Consider the following 16,294-nt stretch of genomic DNA (forward strand, 5'->3'; position numbering starts at 1 on the left):
ATGTCTGGAAGAGCGCAGAGTCCGGAGTGCCAGAGCCGGCCCTATGACTTCAGCCGGGCCAGTGCTTGCGCGCAGGGTTTGGATCAGGACGGCTTGGGCAACGCTTCCACATTCCAGTTTCCTCACGGCGTTTTGGCAGATCCGAGCTTGCTTTACAATAAAACCGTGTATGGTAGTGTTACCCATGCACCCGCGCAGAGCTTTTTCCCCTTCCCACCCGTGGCCAGTGACTACAGGGTGGCCGACCTTCAGGCTGGAGACTTCGGACAACCCAAACATTGGTATCCCTTCGCTGCGCCCGAGTACACCGGCCAGGTACCCGGCGCAGCCGCGGCCTCCCAGCCCATAAACCTGAGCCCCACGATTGCCGAGACCCGGGAGCAAATCAAATTACACGAGATTAAGACGGAAAAGGACACAGATGAAGACTACTCCACTGAGATGAAGGCCCAGCAGTACCCGACACAGCCAACCTCCTCCACTATGCCCCATGGCCTCTTCTACTCGGCGGCCTGGAACCCGTCCTTCTGGCCCGGGATCACCCACATCCCCCCAGCTGGTGGTGGGAGCAATAACCTAAATCCCTCAACGTCCTCGGCGTCTTCTCCGTCTTTGTCTCCTTCACCCCCGGGCAACGGGATTCCGGGGAGCGCGTTTTTCAACGTGAACTCCAGCCAGGCCGCCGCGGAGGCCCCGGCGCAGAACCCCACCGGCTCCACGCGGAGCAGCGGCTCCTCCAGCGGGGGCTGCAGCGACTCCGAGGAGGTACCAGTCTCTTTCGGTGCATAATATGTACAGAATGGTCTTAATACAGTCCCCCTATTTGCCACCCGCCCCGTAAAATACGGAATTGTCCTTTATTTGAGAAAAAAATGTTGCGTCCCGTATTGAACTAATACGGGACACGATTTGTACCGTATTTTCATTAACTTTTACACCATATTCTAGTTGAATTATTGAAATAAGTTAACTTTTACACCATATTCTAGTTGAATTATTGAAATAAATTAACTTTTACACAATATTCTAGTTGAATTATTGAAATAAATTAACTTTTACACCATATTCTAGTTGAATTATTGAAATAAATTAACTTTTACACCATATTCTAGTTGAATTATTGAAATAAATTAACTTTTACGCCATATTCTAGTTGAATTATTGAAATAAATTAACTTTTACGCCATATTCTTCACCTGTAGGCTATATTATACATATCACATACAGCTGATGTGGACATACAGAGCATAGGGGCTATTTCAGTTGCTAGTATGGTTGTCTGTCTGTACAGTCATGAAAGTTCAATGCTATTAAAGCACTTTAAATCAAAGCATTTAGTTTTTTCATATAAAATAAACACATTTTTATTCAGTTTAGAAGTTTTGGGGCTTTTTTTTGGCTCCTGCGCTGCTGAAATCAGGGCGTCCCTTATTTCTATTTCTGAAAGGTGGCAACCCTAAGTCCCCCCCCCCACTGCTTCATTCTGAGTTTCTTGTTCCACAGGAGAACCTTTCCACTGAAGAGCTGGAGCAGTTTGCCAAGGAACTGAAACACAAACGGATTACTTTGGGCTTTACCCAAGCAGATGTTGGCCTTGCACTGGGTAATTTATACGGTGAGTTCCCATATTAGTATACTTATGCTGCTTTTTGGGTGAGTGTCCTAATTCCCACTTTAATTCCGTTCTTGTGTGCACTTGCAGGTAAGATGTTCAGCCAGACAACCATTTGCCGTTTTGAGGCTCTGCAGCTCAGTTTTAAGAATATGTGCAAACTGAAGCCCCTTCTGCAGAGATGGCTGGACGAGGCAGAGACCTCGGAAAATCCTCAAGATGTGAGTTTTGTTTTTTATTTCCATCTCTGACATCTGCCAGCTACTTTACAAGACAACAGAAGTTCACAGAAATAGATGGCTCTGGTTTTCTCAGACCTACAGTAGCTGAACTTCCTGCTGAGCAAGCATAAATTAAAACATCTGCTCTTGTAAAGTGCCACCCGGTGGCAAATTTATGAATTAAAATGTGTTGTATAGGCAGATGTCACAAATACTAATACTATAAATAATAAATAAAAAGTTTAATTGATCTTTTGATATGCGGCTCCTTCAGATGTACAAGATTGAGCGGGTATTTGCTGATACCAGAAAGAGGAAGCGGAGGACCAGTCTAGAGGGAGCAGTGCGCTCTGCTTTGGAGGCCTACTTCATCAAATGTCCTAAACCCAACACTCAGGAGATCACCCACATCTCAGATGACTTGGGGCTGGAGAGAGATGTAAGAACAAGTTGTTTTGGTTATAGAGTTGTATGATTTGTCATGTTCTTTAAATGAAATTCTAAATGAAATTCTATTTTTAACAGGTGGTACGAGTTTGGTTCTGCAACCGAAGACAGAAAGGGAAGCGTCTGGCGTTACCATTGGACGAGGAGTGTGATGGCCATTACTATGAGCAGAGTCCTTCCCCACTGAACATGGCCCCTTCCCCCATCCCCACACAAAGCTACCCATTACCCAGCTATCCGGGAGCACCTCCTCCCACTCTCTATGTGCCATCTCTTCACCGGCCCGATGTCCTGAAACAAGCCCTGCATCCTGGACTGGTTAGTCACCTGACAGGATAATTGTCCTGGCAGACCCGACCAGAACACAGATGGCCCTCCCAGTTCGCCAAACAAAATCTGGAGATTTTAAATGTGGTTACCGGATCAGCCAATAATTCTGATGGATCATGTGAGAGAAGCATTCCAAGTGAGGTGTGAAGGGGATAATGGATGGGACATCTTTTAACACATGGGTTATTACTCACGCCAACTGCTGACTTGAAACTAACACTGAAGGAAGTTTTTTTTTTTTTCTTTTTAAATTGTGTTGAATGTGCCTTCTGTTTGTTCTTGCATTGTTCTAAGTTATTCCAAGGTTTTAATCGCTGCAGTTGGAAATCAAAGATCTTCAACAGCATGCAGTTTACAAAAGGAGTGAAGCTGGGGTCGAATGTGCAAATGGGGTAAACTGCACTGTTTTGCTGAATCCAGACGGACATTTGAAGCAACCAGAAAAATCTGAGCCATCAGCTTTCTACATATGTTTTTGTTTTTTATTTCATTTTGACAGGTCAATATTTGTGCAATACTTGTGTGCTGTTTGTCACTGAACAGTCACATTTAGAAACTGTGATGCATTTTCTTTTTTTACTTTTGCACAAGTTTGCTTTAAGTGATGTCTAATCTTTCTTGAAATATATTACGGCTGATGGTTTGCAAGGAAATCAGTGAGGTCTGCGATTCAAAGAAATGTTGAGGGATTATTGTGGTACTTTATCAATTCTTTTTTTTTTTTTTTTCAATCGAAAAAAGTCTGCAATTCAAAATAGAGGCTTTATTCTTGAATTGGTGCTTAATTTGAAAATTTTAACACTATTTCTCCAATGCATAACATGACATTTTAACTATTGAAATCTTTTAGTAAGCTGTAATGTTGCTGGCTTTACTATTTGCTGTCAGGGTGCAATCAAACCGTTACTCGGTATTGGTCTTTACTGTGACAGTAGCAAGATTGTAAATTGAATATAATATATTAATGTGACTGAGATATCTTCAAAACACCTGAAACCTTAAGTGCATTTGCATCATACTGTTTTTTTACCCTCCCTTTGTCTTTGAAATGTTTGTGCATACCATCCATTGCCCTTTCCTGAGTAAATCTTTCCATATATCAAAACTGCTATGCTCTTCATTTATGGTTGTAATAATCGGGCTTGCTCTCAGATCAGTTGTGCTCTGCAAACTAGTGCTCAGAAGACATGAAATTCAAATCACATTTGGAGTTTTTTTTTAATTTACATATACACATGAGTAAGTAGATGAGTCCTGTATTTTGCTGTGGGGCTTCATTTTGGTGTGATCAAATGAAGCAGTTTCAGTTGATCAAGCACTTTTTTTTTTTTTTTTTTTAAGGGTTGAAAGGTAAGCTGATTTGTTTTTGTGCCACAAGTGCCCTCTAAATAATGAGGATGATGAACATGAAGCAAAAAGAAGAAATAAATGCAGTTTTGCCTCAGACTGCAGTAGTTGGTGTGCAATTCTTGGGTACAGAGTCTCAAAGAATCAGTTGGCATACTGTAACTGATGTATGCAAGCTTGAGAGAGTCAGAAATCACTTCAGTGCCTGGAAGGACTTTGAACAAGTCAATGGTACAATGAGTGGGGGGCTAATTGCCATTTTTTCTCTTAAAAACAATGTCTTGTCACTTCCATGTATGATTATTTGATGTAAAAGCATGTGACAGTGTATAGGGAAACAATATAGCCTCTGTTACTAAAAAAAATCTTGAGGTCTTGATGAAATCATCTGACACATTTATCAAAAGACCACAGAGATGCAGTGCATGAGCTCTTTCCTTCCTGCTCTGTTCATAATGGCTGTTTTGGAGTCAGTTGACCTCCTTTGAGCTTTGTCCACCGGCCCCCAGTAGTATGTAAATTCAGCATGATCCTGGGTGAAGGGGAAATGGTTATGCTGGGTAATTCCACTGTGATTTGGGTGTGTGCCTCACTACCCAGCACATTTTATAGTTTTCAGCCAACTGGATCCCCCTAGAGGTTTTGAGGTTATGATGCCAAGATTAACCCCGTAGGTCTCTTGTTCTGTTGCTGTTTTAATTTTCATAACTTTGAAACATATTGCCCATTGCAGCTCTGTGGGTTAATTTCCTGAGTTGAAGCAAAATGGCAGTGGCAGGAATCCAAAGATAATTTTGCAGGTTTTTGGTCAAATTTATGGATGGGAGACTGCAAGAGTGAGACGATACTTCCTAAAAGTAATTACACACTGCATCAAATGAAACAGATATTTTATCTTGCAGACTCATTTGTGCTGCTGTAACAGTGGCTTTTGTTGCTTGTGAAAGAATCAGACTGCAGTCTTGCAGCTTCCTCACTTCGTGTGCCATTTAAGTTCAATTTAGTGAAAGTTTTAGAGGTGAATCTAACTTGGTAAGATTAAAAAGCTGACAGCATTTGATTTAAAATAAAAAAGGATGAAGCAATTAAATGGAAAACATGAAAAAGAAGTTACAAACTTGGCGTACTGCATACAAATATAACCTAAAAATATGCATAGTTTCTGCACATCTTTCTGACTGATACATTGAGAAGCTAGATTTCAAATTAAGTTAAAGTATACTTAACAAAAACAGTAAGGACAATTTTGTTTGGTAGATTATTTCTTTTTTGTAACAATGCGTCTTGGCTCTTGTTTGGTGGTTTGGATGATTTAACATTGAAGAAACAACACTTATTGGCAATTTAACAATTTATCCATTTACCAAACAGGACCATCAGTAGTGTGTGGAAGAACCAGACACAGCCACAACAGCCTGGCACCTCCTCATGCTGGTCACCAGCCTGCTCAAACACTGCTGTGGGATGGCATCCCATTCCTCAACCAGCATTTGTAGCGAGTCAGCCAACGTGTTTATGTTGGTAACTGGCACGAACAGCACTGCCAAGCTGATCCCACCAGTGTTGAATGGGGTTGAGGTCAGGACTTCTGGCAGGCCATGTTATCCTCTCCACTCCCAAATTCTGGAGGTAGTCACTGATAAACCCCAGGGGACAGCTCTGTCATCTTGGAGGATAGAGTTCAATCCCAGACTCTGGAGATATGGGCAATGGTTGCATGAACTCATGTTGATGTCTCTCTGGACCAGTTGTTCAAAATATTTAATCTGGATCAAAGTGATCCGGATTTGGAAATCCCATTTTATGCTATCCAGGATCAGGTAATCCGTCTTAGTTTCATGCCGGTTTTTCAAAGCAACATTGGATTGGATCACCCTGATCCAGATACACAGTTTTCAAGATTACCAAATCCGGATTACCAGTGCTCTAAATGGGACAACATATCACAATGTGGCCTACCAGCTATGTAAAGAACAACAGGTAGAAAAATGAATGAATGAATGAATGAGTGAAAAAAAAAATGTATTGGTCACCACCAAGCATGAACACTTAGGTCACGACCAAAGGGGCAGGGCTGAAGCCTCGGCTTATGAATGCCCCCCCTTCTTACATATAAATATAAATAAATACAACAAATGAATAATAGCTAATAACAACAAAAAACATGCACATTTACATGCATACCTAACTACTTACGTACTTACATACGTACCTACACATATATCCATACATGTACATACATATATACAAGCACATTACATATCCACATACATATGTACACTACACATGCTTACACTTACATACAGTACATGCATGTATCTGCACACACATATGTTAAAAAAATGATTATTTAAATTATTATAAAAATAATACTCAATGTACCCATCCTTTTGTTTACTTTTTTTATGCCATCATTCCATTACCCGGGAACAAGTCTGTACTTATCCATCATCATGTCTTTATACGTTTTTTTAAAATTCAACACATTTTTGCTATATTTTAATTCGTCCGGTAATGCATTCCATAACCTCACGCCACAGACAGAAATGCACCTACTTTTCAAAGCTGTATTCCAGATCGGTTGTTTCCAGTTGAATTGGTCTCTGAGGGCATAACCCCCCTCTCTCTCTCTGAACATGGTTTGTATACTGGGAGGAAGTAGATTTTTTCTGGCTTTAAACATAAGCAAAGCTGTTTTCTGATCTACAAGGTCCATGAATTTGAGTGCTTTTGACTTGATGAATAATAAGAGCCAACATGGGGTCAAACACAAAAATAACATAAACATCCACTTCTTTTATGACTCCTCATCTGAGCCACAACAAATAAAAAACAAATATACATTAACAAATACATTGTGGATATTTTGAAAACGTCTTAAATTAAAAAAAAGAGGCTAAATGTCCAATAGTTAACAAAATAAAGAATGTTCAGGGTTCTTCTTCATCTGAGGAGGAGAGACTAGCATTTTGAAGCCCTGCTTTTAGAAGGCAGATCTGAAGTTTCGCTTTGATTTGCAGGAGTTTGGTCAGCTTGATTTGTTCCTCTGCCAGGAGTATCTGTGCTTCTGCTCTTTCAGTTTCTCATTTAAGTATTGTTTCATAGGCATCATCATTATTATTTGGCAAAGGACGCTTCAAGCCTCTTTTCTGAGCTCTTGTGACTGCTGGCTCTACCAGTGCTACCAGGCGCAATGTCCCTCTCTGTGAAGACGTTTGTGATGCACCTGAGCCTGGTGAAGAACCAGACCAACCTCTGGCGTTCTGTCAGAATGAGGGACTGACTGGACGTGTAGTAAGGGATGCAATAGTTAGAAATTATTTTTGACAGGTTCATCTCTGATGATTGTTTCTTTGATATTAATATACAGTGATGAATTACAGAAAATTGAATAGATTATTTTTGTTTGTTATTGAAATCTGTTTGGGGGATTATTTCATGGTGACAAGATAATTTTTATTTTATTTTTACTTTACTATACTGAAAGGCTTAATTGGTAGCCTATGTTTACTTTATCTACTTTATCACTGTAACGGTTAAACAAGTCAAGTGCAAAATATAAATAAAAGTATTTACACTAAATGATACAAATGTTGTATTATTTGACCAATTTTAAAGTTTTTCCGACATTTTCCTCCTGAAATCCACTTTGAAATCCTACCCCCTGTTGGGATCAGGATAATCCTTTTTTTTGGATCAAAGTTATCCAAATCCTACTGGAAAGTTTTGAACAACACAAACTGAAGGTTTGATCCAGATTAAAACTAGGATTGGATTACGTGATCTAATCCGATTTCAGAATCCTTCTTTCCCTTTTGAACAACCCATTTTCAAACTTTGATCCAATCCGATAACCGAAATCCGATCAGATTACCTTTGAACAACTGGCCCTCTGTATTGAGATCCAAACACCAAACAAGAGTCAAAGCTGTTTGGCATTGGCGGAGAAGATTTGGGAAATTTTTCATGGGTGCGACCCACATACTCAGCTCCGCTACTCATCCCACAAATGCATGTTTCTTACAAATGTGTTACCATTTAAGAGGGAAATAAACAGGGTTTCCAACGGTATAAGATTTATTGTCAAGAAGCGTTGTTACAATCTACTTAACACATTTTTTTTTTACTTTTAGTATTAAGTTCAATATATATTTTCAGTCAAGAAAAGGTTAACAACTGAACAGAATGAGTGTTCTGTCACAAGTGAATGTACATTTTCAGCAATTCAATGATCAATACAGGGAGACTATGATAAGGACAACTAACCCTTTCAGCTATCTTTACACTGTAGTTATGCTGTTGTTGAACTAAATTGCCTTAAATTCCCACCCCATTTCTCTTCTCCAAATGAGACATACATAATGCACAGAGAGCTCCTGTTATACAGGTATTCTGGCAGAAAGTCTGGTGTTTCAGAGCTGTAAAAACTCTACTGAGTTAATTTATGTCAAGAGTTCGGCATAGCAGCTGAGTCTGTTTGAGTCTGTGTCAAGAGGATGTGGATCTTGTGCAATCTCAAATCCATGTGATTTGTAATGTCCCACAAACTTCCCTGACTGTGTGACATAGATCACATTTCACCTTAATGAGCCACCAAGAAGGCTGATCAGCATTCAAAAGATAAGCTTGTTCAGCTTCTCTTATGAGTTCAATGAAGTACTTAAGAACAAAAAGAAGTTTAACGTAGAGAAAAGAAATAAATATGACAATCCACGTGTATAATTACCCATTTTATTTATTTGTGGTCAATTTAATACAATTTCTGAGTTCAATGTTGAAATGAAAGTTGTGAAAATATTTTCTATTACCTAGAAAACTGACATGCGGTTTGACTGTGTGAAACTACCATGTAGATTATTACCACTGCTAACAATGGTGAAAACTGTGATGTGTTTCCTATTCTGAATTCAACACAAAGTGTGGCAAAACTTGACTGAATAATGGGGTTAGATTTATTCAGGTCACTCTATTTCTCAAGCATCTACTGCAGTAAATATGTCCGTATCCCATCATTGCAAAGTAAAAATTCCTTCTTGGGCTTATTTAATAGCTATTTTGATATAGCAAATATAGTAACAATGCAAAACATTTGGCTTAACACAAAACATGAGGTCACATGCACACAGAAAATTAGATATCTCATAATGTATGAAAAATGTGATACAGTTTGCTATTTGTCAAAAACATGAGGCATGAGTTCTTAAACTCTAGAGCTGCAATCAGGGGCGCCTCCAAACATTTGTCATAGGGGTGGCCAGATGGGGCCACTTAAGTTCTTGGAGTGGACACCAAAACTAAAACCCATCATTACAGGATTTTTTTATACTGTTGTAGTATACAGGCTCAAAAAATACTTCTGACAACCGGCAAGTGTTTTTTTTTTTTTTTTTTTTTTTTTATTGAGGCAAATGGGGTGGCCAGTGGGGTCATAGACATATATAAAGGCTAGATGACTCAAGGCGGAGTCTCCAGCGTCGTTCACTGGCGGCCATCTTGCCACAGGAGAGCTCGCCACTCATAACATTGTGTTCAATGGAGCATGTACTGCTTAAACAACCTTAACTTGCTCAATTCTCAACAGATTTTCAAACAGTTTGGTTTGTTATGAACGTCAGAGATGTAGTTATGACACTGCATACTTGTGAATAATTATAAACATTGAAAAACATACTTTTTTATGAAAATAACAAGAAACAGATAGCTATGACATGGTATTTATATTAAATGAATATTTCTATAGTATTCTTAGTAATATTTATATTTACATTATAACATATATACATATATTATTACCTTATAACATGTATATATATTACATTATAACATGTGTATATGTGTACATTATAACATGTGTATATATATATATACATGTGTATATATATATACATGTTATAATGTCATAATATAAATTAATCATAATGTAATAATATATAAACATGTTATAATGTAATATATATACATGTTATAAGGTAATAATATATGTATATATGTTATAATGTAAATATAAATATTACTAAGAATACTATAGAAATATTCATTTAATATAAATACCATGTCATAGCTATCTGTTTATTGTTATTTTCATACAAAAGTACGTTTTTCAATGTTTATAATTATTCACAAGTATGCAGTGTCATAACTACATCTCTGACGTTCATAGAAAACCAAACTGTTTGAAAATCTGTTGAGAATTGAGCAAGTTAAGGTTGTTTTGCAGTACATGCTCCATTGAACACAATGTTATGAGTGAGCGTCTCTCCTGTGGCAAGATGGCCGCCGTGTGACGACGTCGCTCTGCATTGGCAGCAGCGCGGACGAGTCATCTAGCCTTTATATATATCTATGAGTGGGGTGGCCAGCATATTTATACGGGGGGCCTTGGCCACCCCCTGCTGGCGCCACTGGCTGCAATGCCAAATGCTTAAATAAAAGCTTTGTCCCAGGCCTCTAAATCTGAGTAAACCTTATATTGTGGTGAACAACTGTTTTCCTGAGAGCAGATCTTACACAGTCTTTCCCTCCAGTCTGTTTGCAGTCTGACCATCCAATGTTGTTTCCATTTAAAATATTCAGCATATCGTTTCTTGTCTCCTGCAACCTGTTGCAGGTACTGCCCCATTTCTTTAACCGATTTAAATTCATCAATATGGATGAAGGAGTTTGGTGGAGCCACATCTTTGTAATGACTCATTGGTGGTCCCAGGACAACAGGCACGGCCCCGCCTTGGTAGGCATTTTTCCAAAGTTTCTCAGTGATATAATCTTTGGCCTCAGAGTTCTCAAAAGCCAAATAAAAATAGCAGCGAGAGATTGTTGGTAGGAGGTCTTTAGAAGAGAGAGGTTTCTGTTTCCAGTTCCCATAAACCTGCACAGGAACTACAGCACTGAGCTCTTTGAACACTCGGCTTCTTTTGTGGTGGCTCTGGTAGTTGCTAACCACCCAACAGACCAGGGAGCTCTTATTCACAGAGTTGTCTTCTACCAGACTTCCTTCAGACTCCATAGGCAGCAGCTCCCCATATGGTATTGTGATGTCCGCATCCCTCCTGTAAGACATGGTCATATTGAAGATATTTGCAAACTGCTGCAAGTTCCCATTGTGATTTGGTGACTCCAGGGACATCCAGGCCCACCTCTGGCCCCGCGGCCGTGGGAATTCAGTGGGCAGCTTCTGGCTGCCCTGTATCAGTTCTCTGTTGTGGAACACTACAACATCAGCTGAGGGGAAGAGGGAGCGCTGGTCCACCAGTTTACAGTGAGGGATGCGGTAAAGATCCCAGCATACATCACCTCCCAGACCGTACGATTGTCCAAAAGGCCAGTGCCACAGCAGGATGAGCATGTCTCCATTTTTATGCCACTGACTGGAAGCGAAGAATTGGTAATGTCTTGGCCAACCATAATGAAGACATGGCAATAAAATACAGAGAATGCAGAGGAGGAGCCATTTCTTCATGGAACTTATGGACTTATAACCTTCCTGTCGTTAAAATAAAAAGGAAAATCATTGTCAACAAGTTTGAAAAACTATATATGATCTAGATAAGAGAAAATACAAAAATGTGTCACAAGTCATTGAGATGATCCTCTGATCATCTCATAAACATGATCATTCACATGTTGTGTTAGCTGGGCAGAACCCCTGAATTTAAATCATCAAATAAATGCATTTTTGAAGAAAAAAAACAAGAAAAGTTGATCATTTTTTTGTTTTCTTATTAGGGCCCGAGCACCTTCAGTGTGAAGGCCCTATTGTATCTGTAGGAATTTTTTTTCTTCTTCTGACTGAAGGAGGGCCTTTTTGCCCCCCTAAACGTGCCCAAAAAGTCACCAAATTTTGCATGCAAGTCAGGCCTGGCGAAAAATTTGATATTTAATGGTTTACATTAATGGGCGTGGCAAAATGGCTCAACAGCGCCCCCCGGAAAACTTTGTGACTCAAGCCCCACAATACGGTTTGACGTACATGCACGAAAATCGCTACACACCTGTATCAGTACACAACTTAAAGAAAAGTCTCTTGGCGACATGGCCCAAACCGAACAGGAAGTCAGCCATTTTGAATGAATCGTGTCACTTTGGTGCAATTTATGCCATTCCTTCGGCAGTTAATTCGGCCCGAACCGTAACGAGCCCCCAGGTGTGTTATACATCAAAATGTGCGTCTCCATCCTGCGACAACACGCATTACTTTTCTCTTTCAAAAGCATTACCGTGGCGACGCTAGACGCCAAAAAGCGCGCCCACCCTTCATCTGGTTGGTTCAGACCGAAAAAACTTTGCACCTCAAGCCCCAGAATACGGTTTGACGTACATGAACGAAAATCGGTACACACCTGTATCATGTCGCAACTTAATGAAAAGTCTCTTGGCGCCATGGCCGAAACAGAACAGGAAGTCGGCCATTTTAAACATTCTGAATTAATCGCGTAATTTTGGAGCAATATGAGCCATTCCTTCGAGAATTAATACGGCCCGAACCGTAACGTGCACCCAGGTGTGTTATACATCAAAATGTGCGTCTGTATCCTGCGACTACGCGCATTACTTTTCTCTTTCAAAAGTGTTAACGTGGCGACGCTAGACGGCAAAAAGCGTGCCCCCCCTTCATCTGATTGGTCCATGTTTGATAGTTCCCCAAAAGTCACCAAATTTTGCATGCAAGGCAGGCCTGGCGATAAATTTGATATTTCATGGTTGGTATTAATGGGCGTGGCAAAATGGCTGAACAGCGCCCCCCGGAAAACTTTGTGCCTCAAGCCCCACAATACGGTTTGACGTACATGCATGAAAATCGGTACACACCTGCATCATGTTGCAACTTAAAGAAAAGTCTCTTGGCGCCATGGCCGAAACCGAACAGGATGTCGGCCATTTTGAATTAATTGTGTAATTTTGGCGCAATTTATGCCATTCCTTCGGCAATTAATACGGCCCGAACCGTAACGTGTACCCAGGTGTGTTATACCTCAAAATGTGCGTCTTCATCTTGCGACTACGCGCATTACTTTTCTCTTTCAAAAGTGTTACCGTGGCGACGCTAGACGCGAAAAAGCGCGGGTCCCCTTCATCTGATTGGTCCATATTTGATAGTTCTCCAAAAGTCACCAAATTTTACATGCAAGCCAGGCCTGGTGATAAATTTGATATTTAATGTTTGCATTAATGGGCGTGGCCTAACGGCTCAACAGCGCCCCCTAGAATACTTTTCTCTGCCATAACTTTTGAATGGTTTGACATAGGAAGTTGTGGGTGGTGTCATGGGACTCTGTAATGAGTCCTTGAGCTTCTTTGGCCTGAACTAGCCCCGCCCCTTCTTCTGATTGGTTGTCCCTTTTTTCTGCTATAACTTTTGAATGGTTTGACATAGAGAGTCGTGGGTGGTATCATGGGACTCTGTAATGAGTCCTTGACCTTCATTGGCCTGAACTAGCCCCGCCCCTTCTTCTGATTGGTTGTCCCTTTTTTCTGCTATAACTTTTGAATGGTTTGACATAGGAAGTCGTGGGTGGTGTCATTTCTGATATGCTTATGGGGGGCGGTGGCCGTGAGTGCGAGGGCCCGTTCATCGCTGCTTGCAGCTTTAATTTTGTTTATTTTGTTTATAAGAACTTGAACTAACTAAACTAACAAGAGAACATTAAGCTCACAATGTTAAATTGTGATCACAAAACGATATTCCTCAATGGTAAAAAGGAGGAACTACTTTAAACTATTGCATTAATGCTTGAAAAAATACTATCCTCTGCAAGCAATGCTATTTAGTTGCAACTAAGATGGTAAAAAAAAAAAATGAAGTCAGTTGCATTCAGGGACCCTCTGTCAGGGACACACGGCCAAACGTCAGACTCACCATGATGTGCTCCAACTCCAACGATTTTGCTTCGTTCTGATGTTTCTAAATGGACAAAAAAAAGAGAAAATTAAAAGGAAACCATCAATATGTATGTGATCTGGAGGGTTGTTTGACCTAAACTTGTGTGTTGCTTTAATATAAGAACCAGGCTGCTGCTTGATCTTTTTGTTCTATTAGACACGTGAAAATGCGCAAATAGCATTTCCATGCACCTGAAAAACCACCTCATGAAAGAAAGAAGACCTGCAAGAGAGGCAGACCTGAGTTCACCCAAAAGTCGTGATTGTGGTTAAGAGTTGGTCTAGCTAGCAGTAAAATCATTTTGCAAACATTTTGTTACAGTCATCGAGTTTCCTGTCAACATCTTAGTTCGGGGTATTGTGACCGCTGTCTTCCTGTTCCATTTCCTCTATTTCTCCATGTCTATGTCTAGACCCACCAGTCTGGCGTCTGGAGTTAAACTAGCCAAACCCGTGAATGTCCCAGGTATCTTTCGTGTATCGTGTTCAGGGTCAGCTTTGGTAATTCCTAAGATGTAAATTATCCCTATATTTTTTTTTCAAGCACAATATGTTTGATTTAATTTGAATATTGAGACATTTTGGAAACAGGAACTCATAATCTGGTCTCCTGTCTGATACTTCTTTACGGTCACTACAATACCGACCGCCGAGATGATATCTGTCAACTGAACCGACTGAGGCTAAATGTCAGCAAGACCAGAGAGATGGTGATCGACTTCAGGAGGAAGGAAGAAGAGGCCCGCAAAGCCTCTACAGATCGGGGGGAGGAGGGGGGGGAGGACCACAGATATGTGGGTGTTGTGAATGACAGCAGACTGAACTGGAGATCTAACACTGATTCTGTGTAAGGAAGGAATGAGTAGACTCTACTTTCTGAGCAAGCTCAGATCCTTTAATGTACGCAACAAGATGTTGAAGATTTCTTATCAGCCTGCCCCCCCCCCCCCCCCCCCATCTTTTCTTTGATCTTCGGCCGTGACTTTATAGTGACCTATTACTCATGACTGATTGCAACAGGGTTACTTCCCTGTTGGGAAATTATATCTTGTTGATTTATTATCAAGGTTTGTGTTCAAGAATGTTTGCGATATTTGTTAATTTATCAAGTAAAGCGCTGAACTATACTAAGTCACAAACATTTTAAAATATCTCCCTGTCATTCCTAAGTAAATGATCATCTGGAGAAAAAACAAAACTATATACTGTATATATATATAGTATAAAGTGTGGTATTGTTCCTTTTTTTGGTTTGTTTTTTATTACTAAGGCTTTTCATAACTAGTATGGTGTCTCTATAGTTTTAAGATGATGCAAAAATGTCAAACTTTTAACTAAACGTTTACCATCTTATAGAATATACCGAGATTTACCTTTTACAGCGTTATTAATGACCATTTAAGTCAAAACAAGGATATGGCACAGTATTTAAACGTGACTGTGTAAGAAACACAACCTCCCCCAGAATAGCATTACAGTTTTAGTTTAGCTCACTTTCTCAGATCTCAGTTTTTCTCATTACAAGAAAGGAATCTTACCAGAACATGTGTGAGGATATCCTTCTGTGAGATGACTTAGAATAGCAACACAGAACACCAGCTGCACATTGCAGATCACAAAAATCCTTCTAAGGGCCTGAAACAGGTATCAATGAAATGTGGATGACTGCACGCAGCTCGTGAAATACATCTAGACTTAAACAAGGAAGCTGCATGTCATAAAACCACTGTCACTATGATCTGCAAACTCCAAAACATTAGGGCGGGCTCTACCCCGCTAAAGCTTGTCAGTCCTTGCTGCAGCTGCACTGAAAAAAGCCGTGTAAATCTGTTCATATCCTCCCCGGTCATCACATTGAAGGGAAACACATTGCATTGCATCTTTTTTTTAAACAATATCTTTTATTGTTTTTCTTTTTCAAACATAACACAACAAACAGAAAAGCAACGCTACATGAGACCAGTGACATTAAGATAAGGAAAAAAAAGAAAAAACACCAACGAAACACAGACAAAGGCACTACTCTCCTCCAGGCTCTTCCATTAGATGATTTAGGTTCTCATTTTTCATATAGTCAACAAAACAACCCCAGACTTCCTTGAAGATTTCCTGTTTGTCCTTGATGATGTATGTTATCCTTTCCACCGGTAAGCACAGTGACATCTCCTTGAACCACTTCTTGATGCTTGGTTTGTGTGGACTCTTCCAAGACATAGCAATAACCCTCTTGGCTAGTAGCAAACTAATGTCAATAAACCTCCGCTCACTTCGCCTGTACGTGTGACCACCTGGATAGAGTCCCAGCAGGAAGAGTTTGGGTTCTGGTACGATGGAGATATTCAGTATTTTCTGAATTTCCTGTCCCACCTCCCTCCAAAATTCCATTAATCTGGGACATGACCAGAGACAGTGGAACAAAGTGCCCTTCTCTGTAGCACATCTATAGCACAAATCAGGTATA

General features: G+C 40.1%; 2 protein-coding genes across 2 annotated transcripts; one reads left to right on the forward strand and one right to left on the reverse strand.

The window, feature by feature from the left end:
- On the forward strand, nt 1-2,619 carry pou5f3 (POU domain, class 5, transcription factor 3). The gene is made up of 5 exons (XM_061733420.1): nt 1-765; nt 1,504-1,615; nt 1,703-1,833; nt 2,108-2,272; nt 2,359-2,619. The coding sequence occupies exons 1-5, from the start codon at nt 1-3 to the stop codon at nt 2,617-2,619; spliced, it is 1,434 nt and encodes a 477-aa protein (XP_061589404.1).
- A 7,526-nt stretch (nt 2,620-10,145) lies between these two features.
- Nucleotides 10,146-15,574, reverse strand: LOC133454694 (alpha-(1,3)-fucosyltransferase 7-like). Its single transcript, XM_061733421.1, has 3 exons — nt 15,372-15,574; nt 13,811-13,855; nt 10,146-11,437 (listed from the first exon to the last, which is right to left on the reverse strand). Exons 2-3 carry the CDS (start codon nt 13,811-13,813, stop codon nt 10,379-10,381), a joined length of 1,062 nt encoding a protein of 353 aa, XP_061589405.1. The 5' UTR covers nt 13,814-13,855; nt 15,372-15,574; the 3' UTR covers nt 10,146-10,378.
- Nucleotides 15,575-16,294: the final 720 nt, after the last annotated feature.

This window comes from Cololabis saira, chromosome 11 (genome assembly GCF_033807715.1).
Source record: "Cololabis saira isolate AMF1-May2022 chromosome 11, fColSai1.1, whole genome shotgun sequence".
NCBI lineage: Eukaryota > Metazoa > Chordata > Actinopteri > Beloniformes > Belonidae > Cololabis > Cololabis saira.

Excerpts from the sequence above, each read along its gene's own strand:
- pou5f3 (XM_061733420.1), top strand. The coding sequence starts at position 1 with ATGTCTGGAAGAGCGCAGAGTCCGGAGTGCCAGAGCCGGCCCTATGAC. Across the intron at positions 766-1,503 it reads GCTGCAGCGACTCCGAGGAG|GAGAACCTTTCCACTGAAGA; the intron begins GTACCAGTCTCT and ends CTTGTTCCACAG. Across the intron at positions 1,834-2,107 it reads CCTCGGAAAATCCTCAAGAT|ATGTACAAGATTGAGCGGGT; the intron begins GTGAGTTTTGTT and ends CGGCTCCTTCAG.